The following is a 21,923-nucleotide window of genomic DNA, read 5'->3' as shown; positions in this document are numbered from 1 at the left end:
ACATGTTGCTGGAATATTACACTAGTTACAATGAGATCCTTGACAGCGCCGACGTAGTATAACATTCTGACACGAGTGCAATAGGAGGTTGGGACCACATTGCAATTATAAGCAACGTTTGAAACGTCTTGTAATGTGGTGGTCTTTATACCACGCTCTCTGACACGTATATGTAAAGAGCCTCACTATACCTCTAGCTATGCCTTAACTATACAGTGCAGCCCACTGTCCCACTATCTGAATTCAAATGACACTATATGGATTTTTCTCTCAAGCGCGCCCACGAATACGCGTTCACGTTTGGCAGCTCCACGTCGACATTCTTCCAGCTGTGCACAGGGCTGAAAGAAGAAGAGGTAAAAGCGGCGTGAAGCCAGCTATACGAACACTGTATGTAGGCTCCAACGAGGGACGTCAACCGCGAAATTGAGAAGAGGAAAATCTCCAGGTTTTTTTTACAGTTAGTCCTGCAACAATTGTATATAGCCCACTGTTTTTTTGTGCATTTTATGATCTTTTTGCCCTCGTGCTGGATTGCAGCTGGCCCCCTTTAACAGCTCTCTCACTTCTGCCAGGTACAGTATGATCAATTGCTTTTCTTGCTTATTATTATAGTTTTCTCACATTTCGAATATGAAGCTATGGCATTTCACATCTGCTAATCGAATTCCAACATCTTTTAATTCACTGTTTGATTTTGCACTTTGTAACTTCATTACAATTAGCAACTCTCCAAACTTTATTTAATATAAACTTGTATGCTAAACTGAAGTGGAAAATGTGGAATGTTTGCCTTGTTTTATAGGTAGACCGTGTATTCTATATCATTTTAATTGTAAACTTCAGTCTGTGGCTTGTGAAAAACTCAACAAATAGGCTTACATTTGCATAATGAATGTGGGTGTATTACTCCAGGAGGGTAATATTCAGCATAAAGAAATACAGGATTCCAAATTTGGAACCTTTAGACACGTCATCTGTTCTACATATGAAGTGCCCTAATTGTTCACTTTACAACCTTGAAGATAGTCAAGGTTGAACTGCAAAGTAAACACAAAGAAAAGCTAGATTCCCGCATACTGTATAATATTGTATGATTTCATAATTTCTGTGGTGGGTTGGTGGCAGAGTGTGAGAATCAATCTAAGTTCCCAACAGCAGGCTTCTCATTCACTCTATTCTATGTTGTCTTAATAGGCCCAGAGAGTTACTGGCTTACACTTCTAAGTTTCATTTAATGCACTTCTTTAAATCACTCAGCTGTGACTGATTCCATTTAAAAAAATCTCAAATCATGTTGGATTTAACTTAGGTTAAGTCTCAATACTGTGTTGAGAGAGTCAGCTTAACCTCACAATGACATATTTTCCACACTATTGTGTTAAATCAAAGTGTTCACCAAGCAAGCACACCAATGGGAAATGTAGCTACTACAGTTCACTCTCTTGTTATATGTTGCAGGTGAAGGAGTGGTGAAATGGGTTGGCACAAAGGAATAGCCTACGATGTGGCACTCTGGCTTTCCAAGTAAAGTTCTGTGATACACTTCGACTCTAATTGTTTGCAGTCAGTGCATTACAGAACTTTGTTTTGGGAGTTAATGCTCCGGCCTGCGGGAAACAAACCTACCATCTGGAGAGTGGAACCATTATTTCACATGCCACTTGCAGACTGCAAAAGGGAGAATAAAGTTTTTCTTTTGACAATTACTCACGAGTTTTCACCAACTTGTGTAGTATGTATCTGCTTATAAGTAAACACGCACTTGGTCTATTGGTATCAGAGTGAAATGTCTGAACTATTAATGAAAAATGGACTCCCAGAAAGCCATGGTAGAGTGTTACATAATTTCCTATAGGACGACAGTGGGCCATATGGAGACTCCAGTCATACCTCGCTATCACTTGGTCATGTGACTCAATGGATGTGAGAAGGAAAGATAAACAACAGCAGTTGAAATGTTCAAACCTCATTTTCACTGTCCTGGGTCATACAATGTAGTGGTCAAACATCTCATAACCATATCAAACCCATAAACATGAATGTCCCAATTCAGATACTTTTTTCTTCATCATTTTCTGTTGAGTATTGACATTGTGTCATGCGAATGCTGGATAATTGTCTGTTGTATCATTCATTGTTGGAATGTAAGTCTGAATAAAACTATTTCAGAGATGTACATTGAGTGGACAAAACATTAAGAACACCTGCACTTTCCATGACATAGACAGACCAGGTGAATCCAGGTGAATGCTATGATCCCTTATTGATGTCACTTGCTAAATCCACTTCAATCAGTGTAGACGAAGGGGAGCAGACAGGTTAATTATGGAGTTTTAAGCCTTGAGACAATTGAGACATGGATTGTGTATGTGTACCATCCAGAGGATGAATGGGCAAGACAAAATATGTAACTGCCTTTGAACGGGGTATGGTAGTAGGTGCCAGGTGCACCGTTTTGAGTGTCAAGAACAGCAACGCTGCTGGGTTTTTCACTCAGTTTTCGTGTTTATAAAGAATGGTCCACCACCCAAGGACATCCAGCAAACTTGACACAACTGTGGGAAGTATTGGAGTCAACATGGACCAGCATCCCTGTGGAAAGCTTTCGACATCTTGTAGAGTCCATGCTCAACGAATTGAGGCTGTTCTGAGGAAGGAGGGGGGGGGGGGGGGGGGGGGGGGGTAGTAGTATGTATCATGGCTCTTTCAAGTAAAATCAAAGCTTTCAATACATCAACAAGAAAATATTAAAATACCTTAAAGTGCAATAAAGACAATGGCTCCTTCAAAGGGCACATATTTGTTAGTCTTAAAGACACATGCATAGATTTAAACACTACACCAACATGGCATATTTTGGTTCCCATTAAATTAGATCACTGTCTTAAAATGAAACACATTTTTTTCTGTGTTTTTAAAGTTTATTCATAGTCTAATATTTGGGGAGCTGGGCTGTATTCAATACGTCTTGCAACGGAAACAGTTTACCGTTTAAGAACCAAACGGAAGCAAACAGAACAAAACAGGGAGTGACCAACTTGAATTTGTCTAATAAAAACCAATTTTTGTTGCAAAACGTTTTCAGATTGGATTAAATGGTTCCTGTTGCAAAACCTTTTGCGACAGACAAAACATTTTGCAATAGAATTGGGGTAATGAATACACCCCTGGATTCTGTGGTAAACTATAAAGTCAAATCTGTTAAAGAGAAAGGCATACATTTTCCATTAATTAAAGGCTCACTCTGTAATTTCTGTATCCAGCAACAGTCTGACCCTGCAACTTTGTTTGTAAGGCTGATGGGGCTGGGGAAATGTAACTACAGTCAAATTCATACCAGACTATGAATTCAACTGACAGCCCAGATCAACATGATTCTTTTTAACAATTTTGATTGTAGGTATATGCTACAATACTTACCATGGAGTAATAAATTGCAACCCCTCCCATTCCAATACAATTTGTTGGAATGACCATTGCACAGCATGTAATCACAGATTGCGCCTTTCAAAAACAGATTATTCTACACAACAGTGACTGTAGCTTTATAAGTAGCAATTCCATTGGTTACAGTAACAACATGAACTTTACAAAAATCATGTGATCAAAGGTCATGCAGTTTTGAGGAAATCACCTTCAGGTCGCTGCAGCTATCACCTGCATTGTGGGAGGCACTATTTGTCTACCAATCATTTGGGTGTTTTGTTTGACCCAAGTAAACGTGGCCAAATACCTGACTGAAACAGCAACCAACTTTGTGCAATTCTAAAGCTACAGGGGATACAAAAATGAATTGTACACACATTTTCCCAGTTGTGAGTGTGTGATATGGGGATATAGAAAAGTTTAGACAACAGACAAACTATTATAAACAATAACAGCTATGTTGACATTGCATGTCGATCTGAGCCTTGCTGTTGCAAAACCATTAAAGTGTCCGACTTGTGGCTGTTACAGATGCCCCTCCCCCGACTTCACTCTACAGTCGTCTTCGTTAGGCTTACCGCTCGAACACACCCATTCTATCCCTGTGCTGACCTCTGACAGCTGCCTCTCCCTACACAAACACGGAAGCAGCATGGCGTCAGACAGCAACAGCTCCGAGAGCCAACGAATTGCACAGCAAAGATTGAGGATAATTGCCGGGCATTTACAGAAACATAAGGACGATGACTCGGGAATTATCGTAACTGAATGCAAAGCTGAAGCGAATAAAGGGACGGTGCCGAGAAAGAGGTAGGACTTGGCGGTGGTGATGCAATAGCAGTAGATGGAGGATGGCTATGCTGAAATGCTAGCTGGTAGCTAAAAGTGATTGTCATACAGTATGAAACAGCTGTCATGTATTTCCTTGTTATTAAAACACAGAATTGGTGTCTTTTACAAACGGAGATGGCCTCCTTGGTATATTATTATTCAGACATATCCGATTTCATTTAACTAAGGAAATTAGCCAGCTATATGTGCGCCAACGTTAATGGTCCACAAACAAAGTGTTCATTCATCGAATAAGTGGGTGCGGCGGGACTGTATTCTATCCAACTCTTTTTTTGTATTTTTATTGTAGGCTGCTTAGAGTGTGTTATGGGAATGTTTGATATTGAGTTGAGGTCAATCCTACATCATTTCCTGTACCATTTTGTCATAACTTGCCAACGTTATGTGAGCACCACTAGCCACTCGTAGTGACAGTGGGCAGCTGGAGTTTATGTAAAACTACAAGATCAGCTTGCCAACATTTCAAAAAAATTCAAGGTAGCCTATTCCATTTCACATCTATATTGTTAGCTATAGCTTAATAGGCTACTGGCATTGTTTTGATACTGACACTATTCTGAACAACTAGCGAAATCTCAGCTCAGTTTGACTGACATGACCAGAATTAGAAGCTACATTCTTGAGCAGAAAAAAGTGGTCATTATAATGGTGAAAGTTCTATATGTAGTCTTATAATCTATTTTTATCTAGAGGTTGTTTTTACAGATTTTGTTGGGATTTAGGTGTGGGACACCCTCTCCCAGTCAAAACAATTGACAGAAGTAAGAATGGGATAAAGTTCACCAGTAAAACTTTCCGCCTAAAACTTGGATCTGATTGGCCAAGAGCTGTGGTGGTCTGACTCTCAATTCCTTATGAGGCGAGTGGGCTGTTCAGCTTTCACAATCATGCTGTAGTGACATCTAGTGTCAGATATGTTTAAGCAACAAGGATGACTAGAGGATACTTTCATATTTATACAGAACAAAATATAAACTCAACATGTAAAGTGTTGGTCCCATGTTTCATGAGCTGAAATAAAAGATCTCAGAAATGTTCCATATGCACAAAAACCTTATTTCTCTCAAATTCTTTGAACAAATTTGTTAGTGAACATTTCTCATTTGCAAAGGGTGCTGAGGAGTATTTCTGTCTGTAATAAAGCCCTTTTGATGGGAAAAAATCTAATTCTGATTGGCTGGACCTGACTCCACAGTGGGTGGGCCTGTGGCTGCACCCCTGCCCAGTCATGTGAAATCCATAGATTAGGGCCTAATGCATTTATTTCAATTGACTGATTTCCTTATATGAACTGTAACTCAGTCAAGTCTTTGAAATTGTTGCATGTTGCGTTTTATATTTTTGTTCAGTTTACATTTCTAAGGCTGGGTTCACACAGGAATGCCCAATTCTGACCTTTTTTCCACTAGCCTATTTGATCTTTTGACCAATCACGTCAGATATTTTCACATCAGCTCTGAAAAATATCTGATGATCGAAAGATGAAGATCTGATTGATTGAAAGACCAATTACTAAAAAACATGATCTAAATTGGGCTGCCTGTCTAAATGCAGCCAAACAGACTGTTTTGTAAGAACCCACCTATGTAACAATTTGTGCAATAGGGGAAGATTTCCAATGTGAGGAAATGCTCCCGTGTTTCTACCACAATATTTAACTATTTGTTTTTGCATTATGTATGGCTCTTCATTATGTCATTGGAACATATTTGATTGGTATTAGTTAGCCTACAGGAAGTGTTTGAGGCAGAGAAGTGCTGAGTTTTTTTTCTTCAGATCAACCCTAACTCTAGGTCAAGTCAGTTATGCTACCGGTGAGTTTGTCCCTCGGGAGCCAGATTTTCAGGTCTGGTGGAATCTCTCTCTCTCTTACCCAATGGATGGTCATTTTAGTGCTGGTTCATGGACACTAATGTTTGAACTATGACAATAAATAAGACACAAGCTATGCCTATTTCCCTCATTTGAGTTCCCCCCCTTCAACCCTTATCCAAATTAGGAATCATTTTGTGGACCACTTGCATTATTATCAATAGAAATAAAACTAATCTCAATGAATTTGACTACATTTTCTGGAATTGCACTTGGGTCGTTCCATGTCATTTCAGCAAGCAATGACACACACCATCTCAGATTGTTTTGAATGGTTTCTGCAGTTAAAAACATAAAGATAAGCATTCCTGTAACATTTTTATGTTGAAATATAATTTCACCTCTGGTAAATTTAAGCTAGATGGCCCTTTTTAATTTAAAGGATTCAGACAGTATGCAATAAATATAGCTGTATACGGCCGTATCGTAGGAATGGCGTGGGAGGGGATGTATGCCGTTTTACGGGCTCCTAACCAATTGTTCTATTTTGTGTTTTTTCCGCATTGTTTGTAAATTATTTTGTACATAATGTTGATGCTATCGTCTCTTATGACCGAAAAGAGCTTCTATCAGAACAGCGGTTACTCACCTTGAACTGGACGAATACTTTTTTTTTTAATGAGTCAGACTCAAAGGATATAATGTTGCTCCCAGACAAGGCCCAAATCCCCGTCATTCACATAAAGAAAATAAGGAAATACAGGAGGCGGAAATCAAGGTGCCTTGTTTGAATTCGTTGGCAAGTGGGTAACCCGCCTCTACCATCCGTTCTATTAGCCAAAGTACAATCACTGGAGAATAAACTGGATGAGCTCGGTTCGAGACAATCCTACCAAAGACACAGATTATATACAGTTGGCTGGGTTTTCTGTGCATCGACAGGACAGAGCAGCTACATCCGGTAAGACAAGGGGTGGGGTGTGTGTCTATTTGTCAATAATAGCTGGTGCGTGATGTCTAATATTAAGGTAGTCTCGAGGTATTGCTTGCCTGAGGTAGAGTAGCTCATGATAAGCTTCAGACCACACTATCTACCAAGAGAGATCTCCTCTATATTTTTTTGTAGCTGTCTATTTACCACTACAAACCGACGCTGGCACTAAGACCGCACTCAACAAGCCGTATAAGGCCATAAGTAAACAAGAAAATGCTCATCTAGAAGTGGCGCTCCTAGTGGCCAGCGAATTTAATTCAGGCAAATTTAAATCCGTTTTTCCTAATTTCTACCAGAATATCACGTACCACCACTCTAGACTACCTTTACTCCACACACAGAGACGTGTACAAAGCTCTCCCTCGCCCTCCATTTGGAAAATCTTGACGATAACTCTCCTCCTGATTACAAGCAGGAAGTACAACTGACTCGCTCAATACAGAAGTAGTCAGATAATGTAGATGCTACGCTACTTTACTGTTTTGCTAGCACAGACTGGAATAGGTTCCGGGATTCATACAAATGGCATTGAGGAGTATACCACCTCAGTCACCTGCTTCATCAATAAGTGCATCGATGACATCGTCCCCACAGTGACTGTACGTACATATCCCAACTAGAAGCCATGAATTACTGGTGACATCCACACCGAGCTAAAGGCTAGAGCTGCCGCTTTCAAGAAACTGGACACTAATCCGGACGCTTATAAGAAATAACGCTACGCCCTCAGACGAACCATCAAACAGGCAAAATGTCAATACAGGACTAAGATTGAATCGTACTACACCGGCTCTGATGCTCGTCGGATGTGGCAGGGCTTGAAAACTATTACAGACTACAAAGAGAAACCCAGCTGTGAGCTGCTCAGTGATCACGCTCTCCTTAGCCGATGTGAGCAAGACCTTTAAACAGGTCAACATTCACAAAGCCACGGGGCAGACGGATTACCAGGACCTGTACTCAGAGCATGCGCGGACCAACTGGCAAGTGTAATTTTCAACCTCTCCCTGATCGGGTTTGTAATACTTACATGTTTCAAGTAGACCACCATAGTCCCTGTGACAAGAAACAAAGTTAACCTGCCTAAATGAGTGCTTTGAAAGTCTGGTCATGGCTCACAACACTATCATCCCGGAAACCCTAGACCCACTCCAATTCACATACCGCCCCAACAGATCCACAGATGGCACAATCTCAATTGCACTCCACACTGCCCTTTCCCACCTGGACAAAAGGAACACTTATGTGAGAATGCTGTTCATTCACTACAGCTCAGCATTCAACACCATAGTGCCCACAAAGCTCATCACTAAACTAAGGACCCTGGAACTAAACACCTCCCTCTGTAACTGGATCATGGGCCGCCCCCAGGTGGTAAGGGTATGCAACAATACGTCTGCCACACTGATCCTCAACACGGGGGCCCCTCAGGGGTGTGTGCTTAGTCCCCTCCTGTACTCCCTGTTCACCCACGACTGCGTGGCCAAGCACGGCTCCAACGCCGTCATTAAGTTTGCTGATGACACAACAGTGTCATCACCTACAACGATGAGACCGCCTATAGGGAGGAGGTCAGACACCTGGCAGTGTGCTGCCAGGATAACAACCTCTCCCTCAACGTGAGCAAGACAGGATGATCATGGATGACAGGAACACGCTCCCATTCACATCAACAGGACTGTAGTGGAGCTGGTCGAGAGTTTCAAGTTCATTGGTGTCCACATCACCAACTAACTGACATGGTCCAAACACACCAAGGAAGTCGTGAAGAGGGCACGACAACGCCTTTTCCCCCTCAGGAGACTGAAAAGATTTGGCACGGGTCCCCAGATCTTTAAAAAGTTCTACAGCTGCACCATCGAGCGCATCCTGCCCGGTTGCATCACCGTCTGGTATGGCAACTGCTCGGCATCCGACCTTAAGGCGCTACAGAGGGTAGTGCGTACAGCCCAGTACATCACTCCATTCAGGACCTATATACTAGGCGGAGTCAGAGGAAAGCCCAAAAAATTGTTAGACTCTAGTCACCCAAGTCACTGTTCTCTCAGCTACTGCACAGCAAGCGGTACCAGAGTGCCAAGTCTAGGTCCAAAAAGCTAATTATCAGCTTCTACCCCCAAGCCATAAGACTACCCCCTGTATATTGCCTCATTATTGTTACAAAATTATTTATTTTTTTACTTATGAAAATATTTATTAAATTTAACGAAACTGAGAATTTTCAACAAATGGCAGAAACAGCACCACCTTGTGGTCATAACCTGGTAATATCAACCAACTTGAATAAAGAAAAAATTCAGAACAGGGCAAAATAACCATCTCCAAATTCACTGAGAATCCATTACATGGTGTGAAGAAACAATACTCCTAGCTGCAGCTTCATAGTACTTGTCAGACATAGAGAACTGATACTGTATACTGGCCGTTGGGGTGGGCTTGGTTTGTGTGGTCCGTGGGTGTCTTCTGACTTCACATCTTAATCATTGTTAAGAAGAGGTTTGGTCCAAACTGGATATTGGTTACTATAATTATAGAATTTTATATGAATCCTATAATTTGGGTGCAATCAATTAGCGTAATTTCTTAGAGTTCAAATAGTTTTTAACAAAACAATGTTGCAGGAATGCAATCTGAGATGGTGAGTGTCATTTCTCTTTCTTGTGCTTTTTGAGGTGGAACGACCCACTTTTCACTGGAGTGTAGGAATGTTGTACACTTCAAAGCTGGGCTACTGGTTTTTGTACTGCTGGAATGTCATTCTGGAGTTGTCTTATAACCTATACCTTTGGGCACGTTGTTTCAAAAGGCGTTTTAAGGACAGTCCTTTTAATAACAGTCAGACCTTTTGTCTCTTTCTGTTGGAGCAACTTGAGTGCAGACACAAAATGAGGCTACCAATTTAATAAGGTGTTGAACTAGCCTAATGTTTTCGGTGATCAGCATTTTCTTATGCTGTGTGTGATATTTATTACAGTACTTTGAAAAGATTCCCCCAGCTCTCTTAGGATTAATGTTAGCTAAGGGACAGAGACCAGACCACTGTTGCTTCCATTTAATTGCACAATAAATTCATTAACCTCTGGACAGCTGTATTCGGCTGCTTGTTGATGCGTGGAGTTGTGTCATCGTCCAGTGTGATGACAGGAGATCACACAGACTGGCATGGAGAGTATGTCTGTCTCATTTCTCAGGCTCCTCATAATTTACACTGCCTGGCTGTTTTGGCAGGCATTCATCATGGTTTTACTCCACTACGTTAGCATCCCATCACGTGATTCATGGGTCCCTTCTAGGAGTAGTGGGCCTATTTCATCTGTCTGCTGGGGAAATCTTGAATCATGTCGTATTATAACTTAGTGATTTCTGAAAAGCATTCCCTTAGGATGAGCATAGTGATTTAACACTGATGAAGAAGCACATTACTGAACTGTCAGAGCTCAATTATGTAGTAGATATTGAGATACAATTCTGCCTGACGTTTGAGTTCAGTGCTCAACCCTGTTTCTTGTGTCCTCTTCCATGATTATCATTAGGCCTATGCTGACAATGTTCCTTCCTTGGAAAATCATTTTAGGAGAATATCCGGTTGTTGGACACACCTTCTTTGGTAATGCCCTTCTATGATATGCATCATGATGCTTCTCCATGGAGTGTTATTGTTGAAGGGAATGTACTTAACGACCTGAGATCTAAGCCACACCCTGTCTGATTGCTGTTGATGATAGTGTTTGAGATTAATAGGTTTTCTTCCCCGAAGTTACTTTGCCAACCGGCTTTTCACTGTTACCCCTATATGCATTTAGTATTGGCGCACCACCGCTGCTAAATTGTGGCCATCACCCAGCCACCGCTAACTCTGCCACCGCTGCTGATTAAAACAAATCCTAGGGGGAAACGCTGCCTGTGGTTGGCTGTGTGCAGTACACATGGGAAGGTCATCTGTCAGGGGTTACGCCTAAGTGTGACTGCAGCCTCCCATACTGCAAATATGCTTACTGATAGCCATGTGGAAAGCCCATTAAATAACTGTTAGCAAAATGAGGGAACTACAACATTTCCCCATTGCAACAGTTTGATAAGTGGCAAATAAACCACTTTTTCAACTACTACTGTTTGCAACAGGATGTCATGTATGGACAGTCTGACGTTTTCATGAGGTGCAAGGCCATGGCCTTCTAAAAGTGCTTCCTTGTATTGTCTTCCTGCCTTGAGATTTTTGTCCTGTGTCCTGACCTCAGACAGCATTAGTACAGTATTAGCTGCTGCTACTATAACAATGAAACTGACTTCAACTGTTTGTTTCCCAAGGCAGGAGATTATGAAGTGGAATGGCTGGGGGTACAGTGACTCCAAATTCCTCTTCAATAAGAAGGGTCAAGCAGAATTCACAGGCAAAAGGTACAGTATACTGTCCCAACATTTTCAACCAATTTTTTTATTCTCATGAATAATATGTATTATGATCTGTAAGTATGAATGTATCCATTATTCAGTGATGGAATTCTCAATCTGGATTGTACACATTCTCAATCTGGATTGTACACATTCTCAATCTGGATTGCGCTCTCCACTCCACTACATACCACCTACAGTTGAAGTCGGAAGTTTACATACATTTAGGATGGAGTCATTAAAACTCGTTTTTCAACCACTCCACAAATTTCTTGTTAACAAACTATAGTTTTGGCAAGTCGGTTAGGACATCTACTTTGTGCATGACACAAGTAATTTTTCCAACAATTGTTTACAGACATTATTTCACTGTATCACAATTCCAGTGGGTCAGAAGTTTACATAGACTAAGTTGACTGTGCCTTTAAACAGTGGAAAATTCCAGAAAATGATGTCATGGCTTTAGATGCTTCAGATAGGATAATTTACATATTTTGAGTCAATTGGAGGTGTACCTGTGGATGTTTTTCAAGGCCTACCTTCAATCTCAGTCTCTTTGCTTGACATCATTTGAAAATCAAACAAAATCAGCCAAGACCTCCACAAGTCTGGTTCATCCTTGGGAACAATTTCCAAATGCCTGAAGGTACCAGGTTCATCTGTACAAACAATAGTACGCAGTATAAACATCATGGGACCACGCAGCCGTCATACCGCTCAAGAAGGAGACGTTTTCTGTCTCCTAGAGATGAATGTACTTTGGTGCGAAAAATGCAAATCAATCCCGGAACAACAGCAAAGGACCTTGTGAAGATGCTGGAGGAAACGGGATCAAAAGTATCTATATCCACAGTAAAACGAGTCCTATATCGACATAACCTGAAAGGCCGCTCAGCAAGGAAGAAGCCACTGCTCCAAAACCACCATTAAAAAAGCCAGACTACGGTTTGCAACAGCACATTGGGACAAAGATCGTACTTTTTGGAGAAATATCCTCTGGTCTGATGAAACAAAAATATAACTGTTTTGCCATAATGACGATCTTTATGTTTGGAGGAAAAAGGGGGAGGCTTGCAAGCCGAAGAACACCATCCCAACCGTGAAGCACGGGGTTGGCAGCATCATGTTGTGGGGGTGCTTTGCTGCAGGAGGGACTGGTGCACTTCACAAAATAGATGGCATTATGAGGATGGAAAATTATGTGGATATATTGAAGCAACATCTCAAGACATCAGTCAGGAAGTTAAAGCTTGGTCGCAAATGGGTCTTCCAAATGGACAATGACCCCAGGCATACTTCCAAAATTGTGGCAAAATGGCTTAAGGACAATAAAGTCAAGGTATTGGACTGGCCATCACAAAGCCCTGATTTCAATCCCATAGAAAATTTGTGGGCAGAACTGAAAAAGCGTGTGCGAGCAAGGAGGCCTACAAACCTGACTCAGTTACACCAGCTCTGTCGGGAGGAATGGGCCAAAATTCACCCAACTTATTGTGGGAAGCTTGTGGAAGGCTAACCAAAACGTTTGACCGAAGTTAAATAATTTGAAGGCAATGCTACCAAATGATAATTGTGTGCATGTTAACATCTGACCCACTGGGAATGTGATGAAAGATATAAAAGCTAAAATAAATCAATCTCTACTATTATTCTGACATTTCACATTCTTAAAATAAAGTGGTGATCCTAACTGGCCTAAGACAGGGAGTTTTTACTAGGATTAAATATCAGAAATTGTGAAAAACTGAGTTTAAATGTATTTGGCAAAGGTGTATGTAAACTTCCGACTTCAACTGTAAAACCAACCCCTCCTTGGGTCGTCACTAGTTACCACAGCCACAAAGTCATGAACCCTGCCTATTTCTACAATTTCTCTTCTGAAAATGTGATTTTTAACCCTAACATTAACCACACTGCTAACCTTATGCCTAACCCTAACCTTAAATTAAGACCCAAAAGCACATTTGTGTGGTCATGAATTTTTACGATGTACACAAGTTTGATATTGTGGCTGTGCTATCTAGTGGAACCCCCTATCCTAATTTAGAGTGGGGTGCTAGTGCCATCTAGTGGCTGGTATCTATCCTGCATATCTTGCCTCAATTCAGTCCCCGACATAAGAGGTCAATTAGTGTGATTATCGGTGATTTGAAATTTCCCGTTGGAAACTCAGCCTTGCATGGAATGTTTGTACTTCTTCCCATTGACCATAGATAGCCAGTTTACAATTGGCTCATTCATCCCCCTCCTCTCCCCTGTAACTATTCCCCAGGTCGTTGCTGCAAATGAGAACGTGTTCTCAGTCAACTTACCTGGTAAAATAACGGTAAAATAAAATAAAAAATAAAAATAAAATAAATAAATAGGCTAACTGCTAACTGGAATTATACAGGATGCTGTGCAGGAAATGATTCCTCTGTTATTCTAGGTTCTAAATTGTATCAACCACCTCTTTCCATTCCGTGCCTTCTCTTTTGAGTTATTTCTGGGTGCTACATATGCGTGGCTGGGTGGAAGAAATGAAAGTCAAAGAGAGATTTCTCCTCTGTGACAGAGGCTTTTTCATTAAGGAGTGTGTTTCATGGTCTGCTGGACAAAGGCAGACTACATTCCCCTGATGTGCTGGCCTCTGCTGTGCCAGCGGTTCAATTATACAGCGGCTGGCGTGACGGGGACGGCACGGACAGTGCTGTCATTGGTCTCGCCTAATAACTTCATTCAGCTCCAACCACCACACACTGACGTCACATCAATGACAGTCGAACAGGGTTTCCTTTGCATATTTCACCAGTTCCCAGCATAACACCTAGGTCTGAGGGGTTATGTTTACAGGTTGGGTCAGAGGTCAATTGTGGGGTAACTTCCTTTCTTCTAAGCCTGTGTGTTTCTGTTCATTGCAGGTATAGGCTAAGCGGGATGGTCCTGCCCAGTTTGCAGGACTGGTTTGAAAACACCTTTGGCGCCAGTGTGAACCATAAAAGCCCCGCGACAGTAAGTGTCGTTGTTTTCAACCCTCGTCACCTGTTGGTTTGAATTCCAATGACCGCAGCAGTCCGTTAATGGCTCCTCCTCCTCTTCCTCCCATGTCTTTGTCCCAGCCCGCTCTGAATGCCAGTGCTGTGCCACCGGCCAGACTGAACAAGGCGTTCGTTGAGGACCTGAAGGCCACGGGCATCCCCTTCTCCCATGAGGCTGAGGACAGGGTGTTCCGTGCCCACGGTGAGGCATGCTGGGAAGGCTGTGGTCCTCCAGGGCGATGGGTGTAGTCTGGAGGGGTCTCACACAGACACTGTGAATGTTGAGATCATGATGTCACCTTTTTGTTTTTACGTAGGACAACAGCAGCCTGAATTAGAGGAAGCTGTCAATATCACACTATTTATACTGATCCTACAACCATAATTGCTTTTTTTCGTAGTATACTAAGTATATTACATTTTTTTTTCTCTTATGTTAACAGGTCATTGCTTACATGAAATCTTTGCTCTCAGAGAAGGGAAGAAATTTGAGCGGGTTCCGGACATGGTGGTGTGGCCAAGTGAGTTTTTGCGACACTACTATTCTAAACTGTCCTTTTAAAAAATATATATATATATTTCCCTCCCACATTGCTTCTTTCCATCCTGGCTTAGGTGATTTAAAGGGTTAATCTCTGCAGAGGCGTAGGGATATTAATATGTATGAGCGGAGGCTTAATAAGAACCGTCAGGGGGAGGGCGTTTGATATCCAATACACCATGGCCGGGCCCAGCACAGTACCCCCATGAATTACGCCACTGAGATTGGTTCACTGTAGGTATGGCCGGCACTATTTTATAATGTAAATGAGTGTTGACTTATGGCTGGAACTTGATTAGCCGGCTCCCAAATGGCCAGCAAATCACTAAGCTCCTGTAGCAGCATTCAAATTGGAACATCCCCTGAATTTTAAACTCTCCAAATCCACACAAAATTGCACTCCCTCTAGCCTCAGTGATGTAAAACATGAATGCCAGTGTAGTTACTGTAGTATGGTTGTATATTTAAGTGGAACGTTGTTAGTCTTGTGAACTCTTATACCCACACCAAAGCCCTTTGTTTAATTGGACGGCAGAGTGTGTCGGAACGGAGACATTTCTCATTGGCCAGCGAGGGAGGGCTTGAGCCCAGTGAAGCTGATCCATGTAGGTGGATTTTTCTGCTCTGTCTCCTCACCCTCAGTCGCTCAGCCAGGGGACCAGTGTGAATGGACGTGGGATTGGCCAGAGCACCTTGTCCGCATTGATCCCCCACACCCCACCCCAGAGACCCAGGCTTCATGCTCTCTGGCTCCATCTCAGGAATGCCCCCAGCCAAATCAGAGACATCTTTCCCCTGAAGCCCCCCCTGCCTATCCCTGTCTCTCCCTGTCTCTCTGCTCTAATAGCCCAGGGCTTATGTGAATGTTTATTGTTTTCCGGAGGCTGATGGTTTATGTGGCATTTCTTAGTCCCTTTGCCACATGAGTACGCTTGTTATCGCCTCAACACTAATTTATGGCTGTGTGTTATATAATGACATGGGATAAAATGTCCATCCAAATATTGTTGTGGTGTTCTTTGCCTCTGCAGACTGCCACAACGACGTGGTGAAAATTGTGGAGCTGGCATGCAAGCACAATGTTTGTTTGATACCGTACGGCGGTGAGTATTTTAAAATGTCTGTAAACTCAATAGTGCAATTCATTCTAATAATATCTGCTTTTTTTAACGTTTCCCAAATGTAATAACTGATTTTAGACCAGATTGATAATGATACTGTTATGCCATACCTTCACCATATGACCTGAACAGGATAAAGTCTGCTCCGAGTCCTAGTAGTATTCTCCTGGTCATGCGACCTGGTCCTGGAGAACTGCAGGCCCTAACCCCTCTCCTGTCCTCCTCCAGGAGGGACCAGTGTGACCAGTGCTCTAGAGTGCCCCCCGGAGGAGACTCGCTGCATCGTCTCTCTGGATACTTCACAGATGGTGGGGAATCAGAGCTGCACACAGCATTTTGTCTCAACACAACTTACGCTTTTCCTCTTTTATATGACAGTATAATGTCTTGCATAGTAAGATCAACTGACAATCTCTATTTTAGTAGGGACAGCAAGCCAGGGTTTATTTATTTTGGATGTTAGAAGCTCCTACTGCTGTGAATGTTGGAGTCTAGAACTAACTGTAGATGTGCAGACAGGAAAGGTAGCGGTCAGCGGAGGATCAAAGGTCATTCAGACTTCCAGCCGAGACTCACTCTCTCATTATCGAACTTTGGGAGAATCCTGTAGCAATAATTTGCCAAGCTATTCTCAGAGAAATTACTGTTAGTGAAGGATACCCAATAGGAAACAGCATTTAATAGCACTACTGTATCACGGCGCTGTTGGACAACTCTCTGCCCAGGTGATATATTGGCAGTCTGGACAGCGCTAGTCCAGCAGTCACTGAGGGGGTGACGTAAATACTAGTGACCAGTGCGCTGGGTCAAGGGTCACGGGGCGTAGCGGGTCTGAGGGAGTCACATGAAAGGCTGTGTATGACAGCAACAGACACTTTTACTACCTCTGGAGAATGATTGATGGCTCTGGGACAGGAGCTCAAGCTGGGCCAGGAGGTTCCTGGAGAGGCTGAAACGAGAGGGGGATTTGCTGGATTGAATGTTTAAAAGGAGGTTAACCTTTTGGAATCTATCTGACTGATGCTGTGTCCTCCCCACGGCCTAGTCCTCTAGTCATGCCAGCCACATGTGTGCTTCACCTCGCTGTTGGGAATTGCTACTGAAGTACTCCCCCCGCGTCTTCAACAACTAACGAGGTTGGCGGTTATTGCCTTTCTCATTGGTAGATGTTGTGGTCACCACAGAATCTGTCTTCTCCTCACAGTCATTACAAAATGCTGCACGCTGACCTGTTTGGGCTTTTAGAAGTAAGACAAAAACAACCAGAATGTATTTTAAGGCAGTGATTCAGTGGCTGAAGGCAGACTGGAGTACAGTGAGGACAGCCAGGAGTATTTGGTGTCAATGCCACTGTATTTGAATTAAAATCCTCTGACCTGTAGCAGATGTATCGGATACAGAGCCTGCTTTTAATTTGGGCTCACCTCATAAGGCATCGAACCAAGAGCTTGTTTTGTTTGTTCTAGTGGTATAAGCGATCAAAGCAGTGACATTTTCTGACCTCCTGAGTTTTTGTCTTTGCATCTGCAGAACCGCATTTTGTGGATCGACGAGAAGAATTTAGTCGCCCACGTTGAAGCGGGCATCATCGGTCAGGATTTGGAGAGATTAGTAAGTGTTTTGCCTTCGTCAGAGCTCAAGTTTCTAAACCATTTCATACCCAATCATTTCCCATGAAAGGCTCATGTCATTAAGGCCATTGGTAAGATGGCCACGAAATAAACTCCCATCCTTTCACCTGTAGGAAGCCATGCCTCTTCACCCTGGGTTAGTTGTTTACTGGGAGTACAGAGAGACCATGCTAGGCAGGTCTGAATGGGAGAAGAAGGGCTAACTATGTTCCACAGCGGAGCAGTGAAGGGTAGAGGCTCGGGCGATGAGCAGATGGCACCATGAAGCTAATTCAGAAAAAAATGGCGAAGGAGCCAGTGTTTGATGTGGAGGAATGCGTGTGCTGCATCTCAAACAGGCTCTACTTTTGCATATAGAGAGAGGCCATTTTGACTGAGCAGATGGCTCAGTATTGAAAGCTGCCTGTCGGGGAGAGCAGTGCCATAAAACACACACGGCCTGACTCTCCTCACCCGGAAGAGAGGAGCCATTAGAGCAGACCAGGGCCATGCCTGCCTGCCGCAGGGGCCCAGCACTCAGACAGGGCTCTACAGCTTTATTACCTCAAATATCTTTCATTGTGCTCCTAAATGGCTTTGTGTGCGCCTTTAAAAAAAGGTCAGCGTAGAGCCTTGTCAGACCAGGGCCCAGCCCACCATCCAAAACTATCTTTTTACTCGTTTTTTTTTCTTTTCTGCTCCTCCACTTTATTTTGGTCGGTTTATTTTAGACCGTTGTAAAAATGTATGATGTCATCAAGCCAAGAATTTGAACACAAAAGCCCCATAACGATCCCACGATTTGAATCCAACAATGGAAGAGGAGTTTTGTCATGCTGTTTTGGTTTCATACCAAATTCTTGTTGTTTTAGTGGTTGAGTTCTTTTACAGTATGTGCTCCTATGAATACAGATGAGTGTACTTCTCTGTTGTGTTTCCTCCGTAGCTCAACGAGAGCGGCTACTGTACGGGGCATGAGCCCGACTCCATGGAGTTCAGTTCCCTAGGAGGCTGGGTGGCCACGAGGGCATCGGGTATGAAGAAGAACGTATACGGCAACATCGAGGACCTGGTACGTGCCCGCCCTCTTCTCTCTAACGAGCTCTGATCTTACTAGGAGACTGAACAGGCAACAGGTTTTAAAGCGAAAGGCACTAATTAGCGACTTGCACGTGAAGTTGCTGGTGAGGGCCATCAAAGCCATCTGTATGGGAACCATTCTATTTGTGTTTCCTGGGAAGAAGCCTGCTTGCTTTGGTTAAGATCGGTCAATGGTTGACAGAATGTAACGTTGAATATGACCTCAGCAGCCCAGGTAGCTCTTGTTTTTAACATTTTAACCTGGATATTCCACTCCTCTCGGCGGCTATTGAAGTCAAACGTAGTGACTTGAGCTGCCATCTTGTTTGTCCTGTGTGAAGGTGATCCACATAAAGGTGGTGACCCCTCGAGGAGTGATAGAGAAGAGCTGCCAGGGGCCACGCATGTCCACTGGGCCGGACATCCACCACTTCATCCTGGGCTCAGAAGGTAAGACTCACCTCTCCTCTCGTGGCGCGTGACTGCAACATGATAAAAGTTCACCCTATCTGCAGGAGTTCACGTGTGTGTGTGTGTATAATGTGATGGGGGTGTAGTAGTAACGCGGTACTTCTCACGTAGCGGCTCAGGTTAACTTGAACCAGAGTGGGAGAAGAGGTATAGCCATGAGAGAGGGCTATTGGTTTCGGGGCCTCTGTGCTTCATGCCTGCCCACGCCCCCACCCCTTCTTCCCCCCTGTCCTTGTGAGAGAGCCCAGTGAGAATAGTGCCATATGCCAGCCAGCCCCCCCCCCCCCCCCCCCCCCACACACACACACACACATAAAGAGGAGGTGCAGGGACTCCTGGCACTGCAGTGTTCAACAGCTGTGGGTACACACGCCCAACAAAGCACTGCAAGCTGCTCACTGACTACACACTGGGGCTGGGCAGACATCTCCATTTGTACTCATTAGAATGTTTTTTTGGGATACTTAACGCACATCTGCGAACGAAAGCCTAACAACATGTATTTAATTTAGTCCAATCATCTCTTTTTAAATTACCTTCAATTCAGGGACACAGAGTTTGAAATAAAGACTATCGGAATTGTTGAAAGGGGAGAATGGGTTGGGTCAGATGTGCCGACTAGTTGTTCCTCATCTAAATGGTATTAGGAGTGAGTTTTGTACCCTTTTTTGATCCTGCTTCCTACTGTGAAGCCAGCCCCTGTTAGGTAGGAGAGGAGACAGGACCACCTTGTCCCCAGTCTCAGACACTGTGTGGGCTCCTGGCTGGGCGGCCTGCTCTGCTGCTGGAGCTGAGAGAGAGAGGGAGAGAGGTCATACCTCTGCTTGGTCTCATTACAATATCTCCCCTTGCACACGCATCCCACACGCTGACACCTGGCCACACAACAGAGCCCCTAGCACTGGAACCCAAACACTGCTCTGCATGTTAAGTGGCCAGGCATCCATTTCATTAAAAATGACTAAGAACCCTCTTCCTCTTCTCATTCCACACACAGTATCTCGCCTCTCGCTAATCTCCCTGACCTTGAAGTGGACTGAATACCAAAGTATTTCCCTCTGTCCTTCTCTAAGCAGCGTAAAAAGGGATTGATTGGAATAATCAATAATAATCAGGTTTCTGTTTCTAAGCCATTGCCAACGTTATGCAGGTGTGTGAAGCAGACCAGCACTAATCTCATGTTGTGTGGAATTAATGTGATGTGAAACTGCCTCCTTTGACTCCTAACGAGTGGCCTCAGGTTTCAGCTGCATGGCATCTCCCACATCAGGCTTGTTCACTGCCGCTTTTGACAGGAAGTACTTTTTTTCCCTCACTGTTGGATAACAGAACGTAGGAAATACTGCATGGTGCTGACTCCTCTGTTGGAAGGGATATCTCCTCTAAACAACCCTGGTTAGAGAGGGCATGTTTACAGAGAGGATTGCAGTAAAAATGGCTCCTGCTGTCCCACTCGCATGCGATACTGTCTACCCCTCTGGAGTCAGCATGTTAGTTGACCTTGCTGAGCCTCTTCTGCTGGTCCTACCCAGCCTCCTCTCGCTCGCTCTCTCCGTTTCTCTCGCGCGCTCTCTCCGTCTCTCTCGCGCGCTCTCGCCGTCTCTCTCGCGCGCTCTCGCCGTCTCTCTCGCGCGCTCTCGCCGTCTCTCTCGGGCGCTCTCGCCGTCTCTCTCGGGCGCTCTCGCCCGTCTCTCTCGGGCGTTCTCGCCGTCTCTCTCGCGCGCTCTCGCCGTCTCTCTCGCGCGCTCTCGCCGTCTCTCTCGCGCGCTCTCGCCGTCTCTCTCGCGCGCTCTCGCCGTCTCTCTCGCGCGCTCTCGCCGTCTCTCTCGCGCGCTCTCGCCGTCTCTCTCGCGCGCTCTCGCCGTCTCTCTCGCGCGCTCTCGCCGTCTCTCTCGCGCGCTCTCGCCGTCTCTCTCGCGCGCTCTCGCCGTCTCTCTCGCGCGCTCTCGCCGTCTCTCTCGCGCGCTCTCGCCGTCTCTCTCGCGCGCCCTCGCGCGCTCTCGCCGTCTCTCTCGCGCGCCCTCGCGCGCTCTCGCCGTCTCTCTCGCGCGCCCTCGCGCGCTCTCGCCGTCTCTCTCGCGCGCTCTCGCCGTCTCTCTCGCGCGCTCTCGCCGTCTCTCTCGCGCGCTCTCGCCGTCTCTCTCGCGCGCTCTCGCCGTCTCTCTCGCGCGCTCTCGCCGTCTCTCTCGCGCGCTCTCGCCGTCTCTCTCGCGCGCTCTCGCCGTCTCTCTCGCGCGCTCTCGCCGTCTCTCTCGCGCGCTCTCGCCGTCTCTCTCGCGCGCTCGCGCCGTCTCTCTCGCGCGCTCGCGCCGTCTCTCGCCGGCTCCCGCTCGCTCCGTCTTTCTTGTTATTAGAAGTGTTATTGATGATTTTATTTTGAGGAAACATTATTGTGTGAATTCAGAGCTGAGAATAGACCAAGACACAATGTATGGTTCAACTTGACCTGACAGTATGTAATTATTGGGGATATTTTCTCAAATTAGCCAACGTTCATAAACACTCATTAAGCCGTTATCAAGACATCTGTGTTTTTTCATAGAAATAGTAATTAAAGACAATATATTAAATAAAAAAATCACATTTTGATTTCCTCCCGCAGAA

The 21,923-nt window shown here is 44.3% G+C and overlaps 1 protein-coding gene and 1 long non-coding RNA gene across 3 annotated transcripts in view; both read left to right on the top strand.

Annotated features, from left to right (window-relative positions):
- Window positions 1-149: 149 nt before the first annotated feature.
- On the top strand, window positions 150-2,181 carry LOC129821538 (uncharacterized). The gene is made up of 2 exons (XR_008754347.1): window positions 150-575; window positions 1,462-2,181. It is a non-coding gene; the product is annotated as an uncharacterized LOC129821538 (long non-coding RNA).
- Window positions 2,182-3,985: 1,804 nt separating this feature from the next.
- Window positions 3,986-21,923, top strand: part of LOC129821244 (alkyldihydroxyacetonephosphate synthase, peroxisomal-like) — a 36,740-nt gene continuing 18,802 nt past the window's right edge. The window contains exons 1-10 of one of the 2 annotated variants that reach the window (XM_055878677.1): window positions 3,986-4,239; window positions 11,396-11,485; window positions 14,380-14,470; window positions 14,578-14,698; window positions 14,940-15,017; window positions 16,069-16,140; window positions 16,387-16,466; window positions 17,689-17,769; window positions 18,715-18,840; window positions 19,190-19,298. In XM_055878677.1, the coding sequence (XP_055734652.1) occupies window positions 4,082-4,239; window positions 11,396-11,485; window positions 14,380-14,470; window positions 14,578-14,698; window positions 14,940-15,017; window positions 16,069-16,140; window positions 16,387-16,466; window positions 17,689-17,769; window positions 18,715-18,840; window positions 19,190-19,298 (1,006 nt within the window). In that variant the 5' untranslated portion in view covers window positions 3,986-4,081. Of the gene's footprint in view, window positions 4,240-4,671; window positions 4,759-11,395; window positions 11,486-14,379; window positions 14,471-14,577; window positions 14,699-14,939; window positions 15,018-16,068; window positions 16,141-16,386; window positions 16,467-17,688; window positions 17,770-18,714; window positions 18,841-19,189; window positions 19,299-21,923 lie in introns of those variants that run through there. The other variant, XM_055878680.1, reaches the window with a different exon arrangement.

This window comes from Salvelinus fontinalis, chromosome 23, assembly GCF_029448725.1.
Source record: "Salvelinus fontinalis isolate EN_2023a chromosome 23, ASM2944872v1, whole genome shotgun sequence".
NCBI lineage: Eukaryota > Metazoa > Chordata > Actinopteri > Salmoniformes > Salmonidae > Salvelinus > Salvelinus fontinalis.
This window is presented reverse-complemented; position numbering and strand designations above follow the sequence as displayed.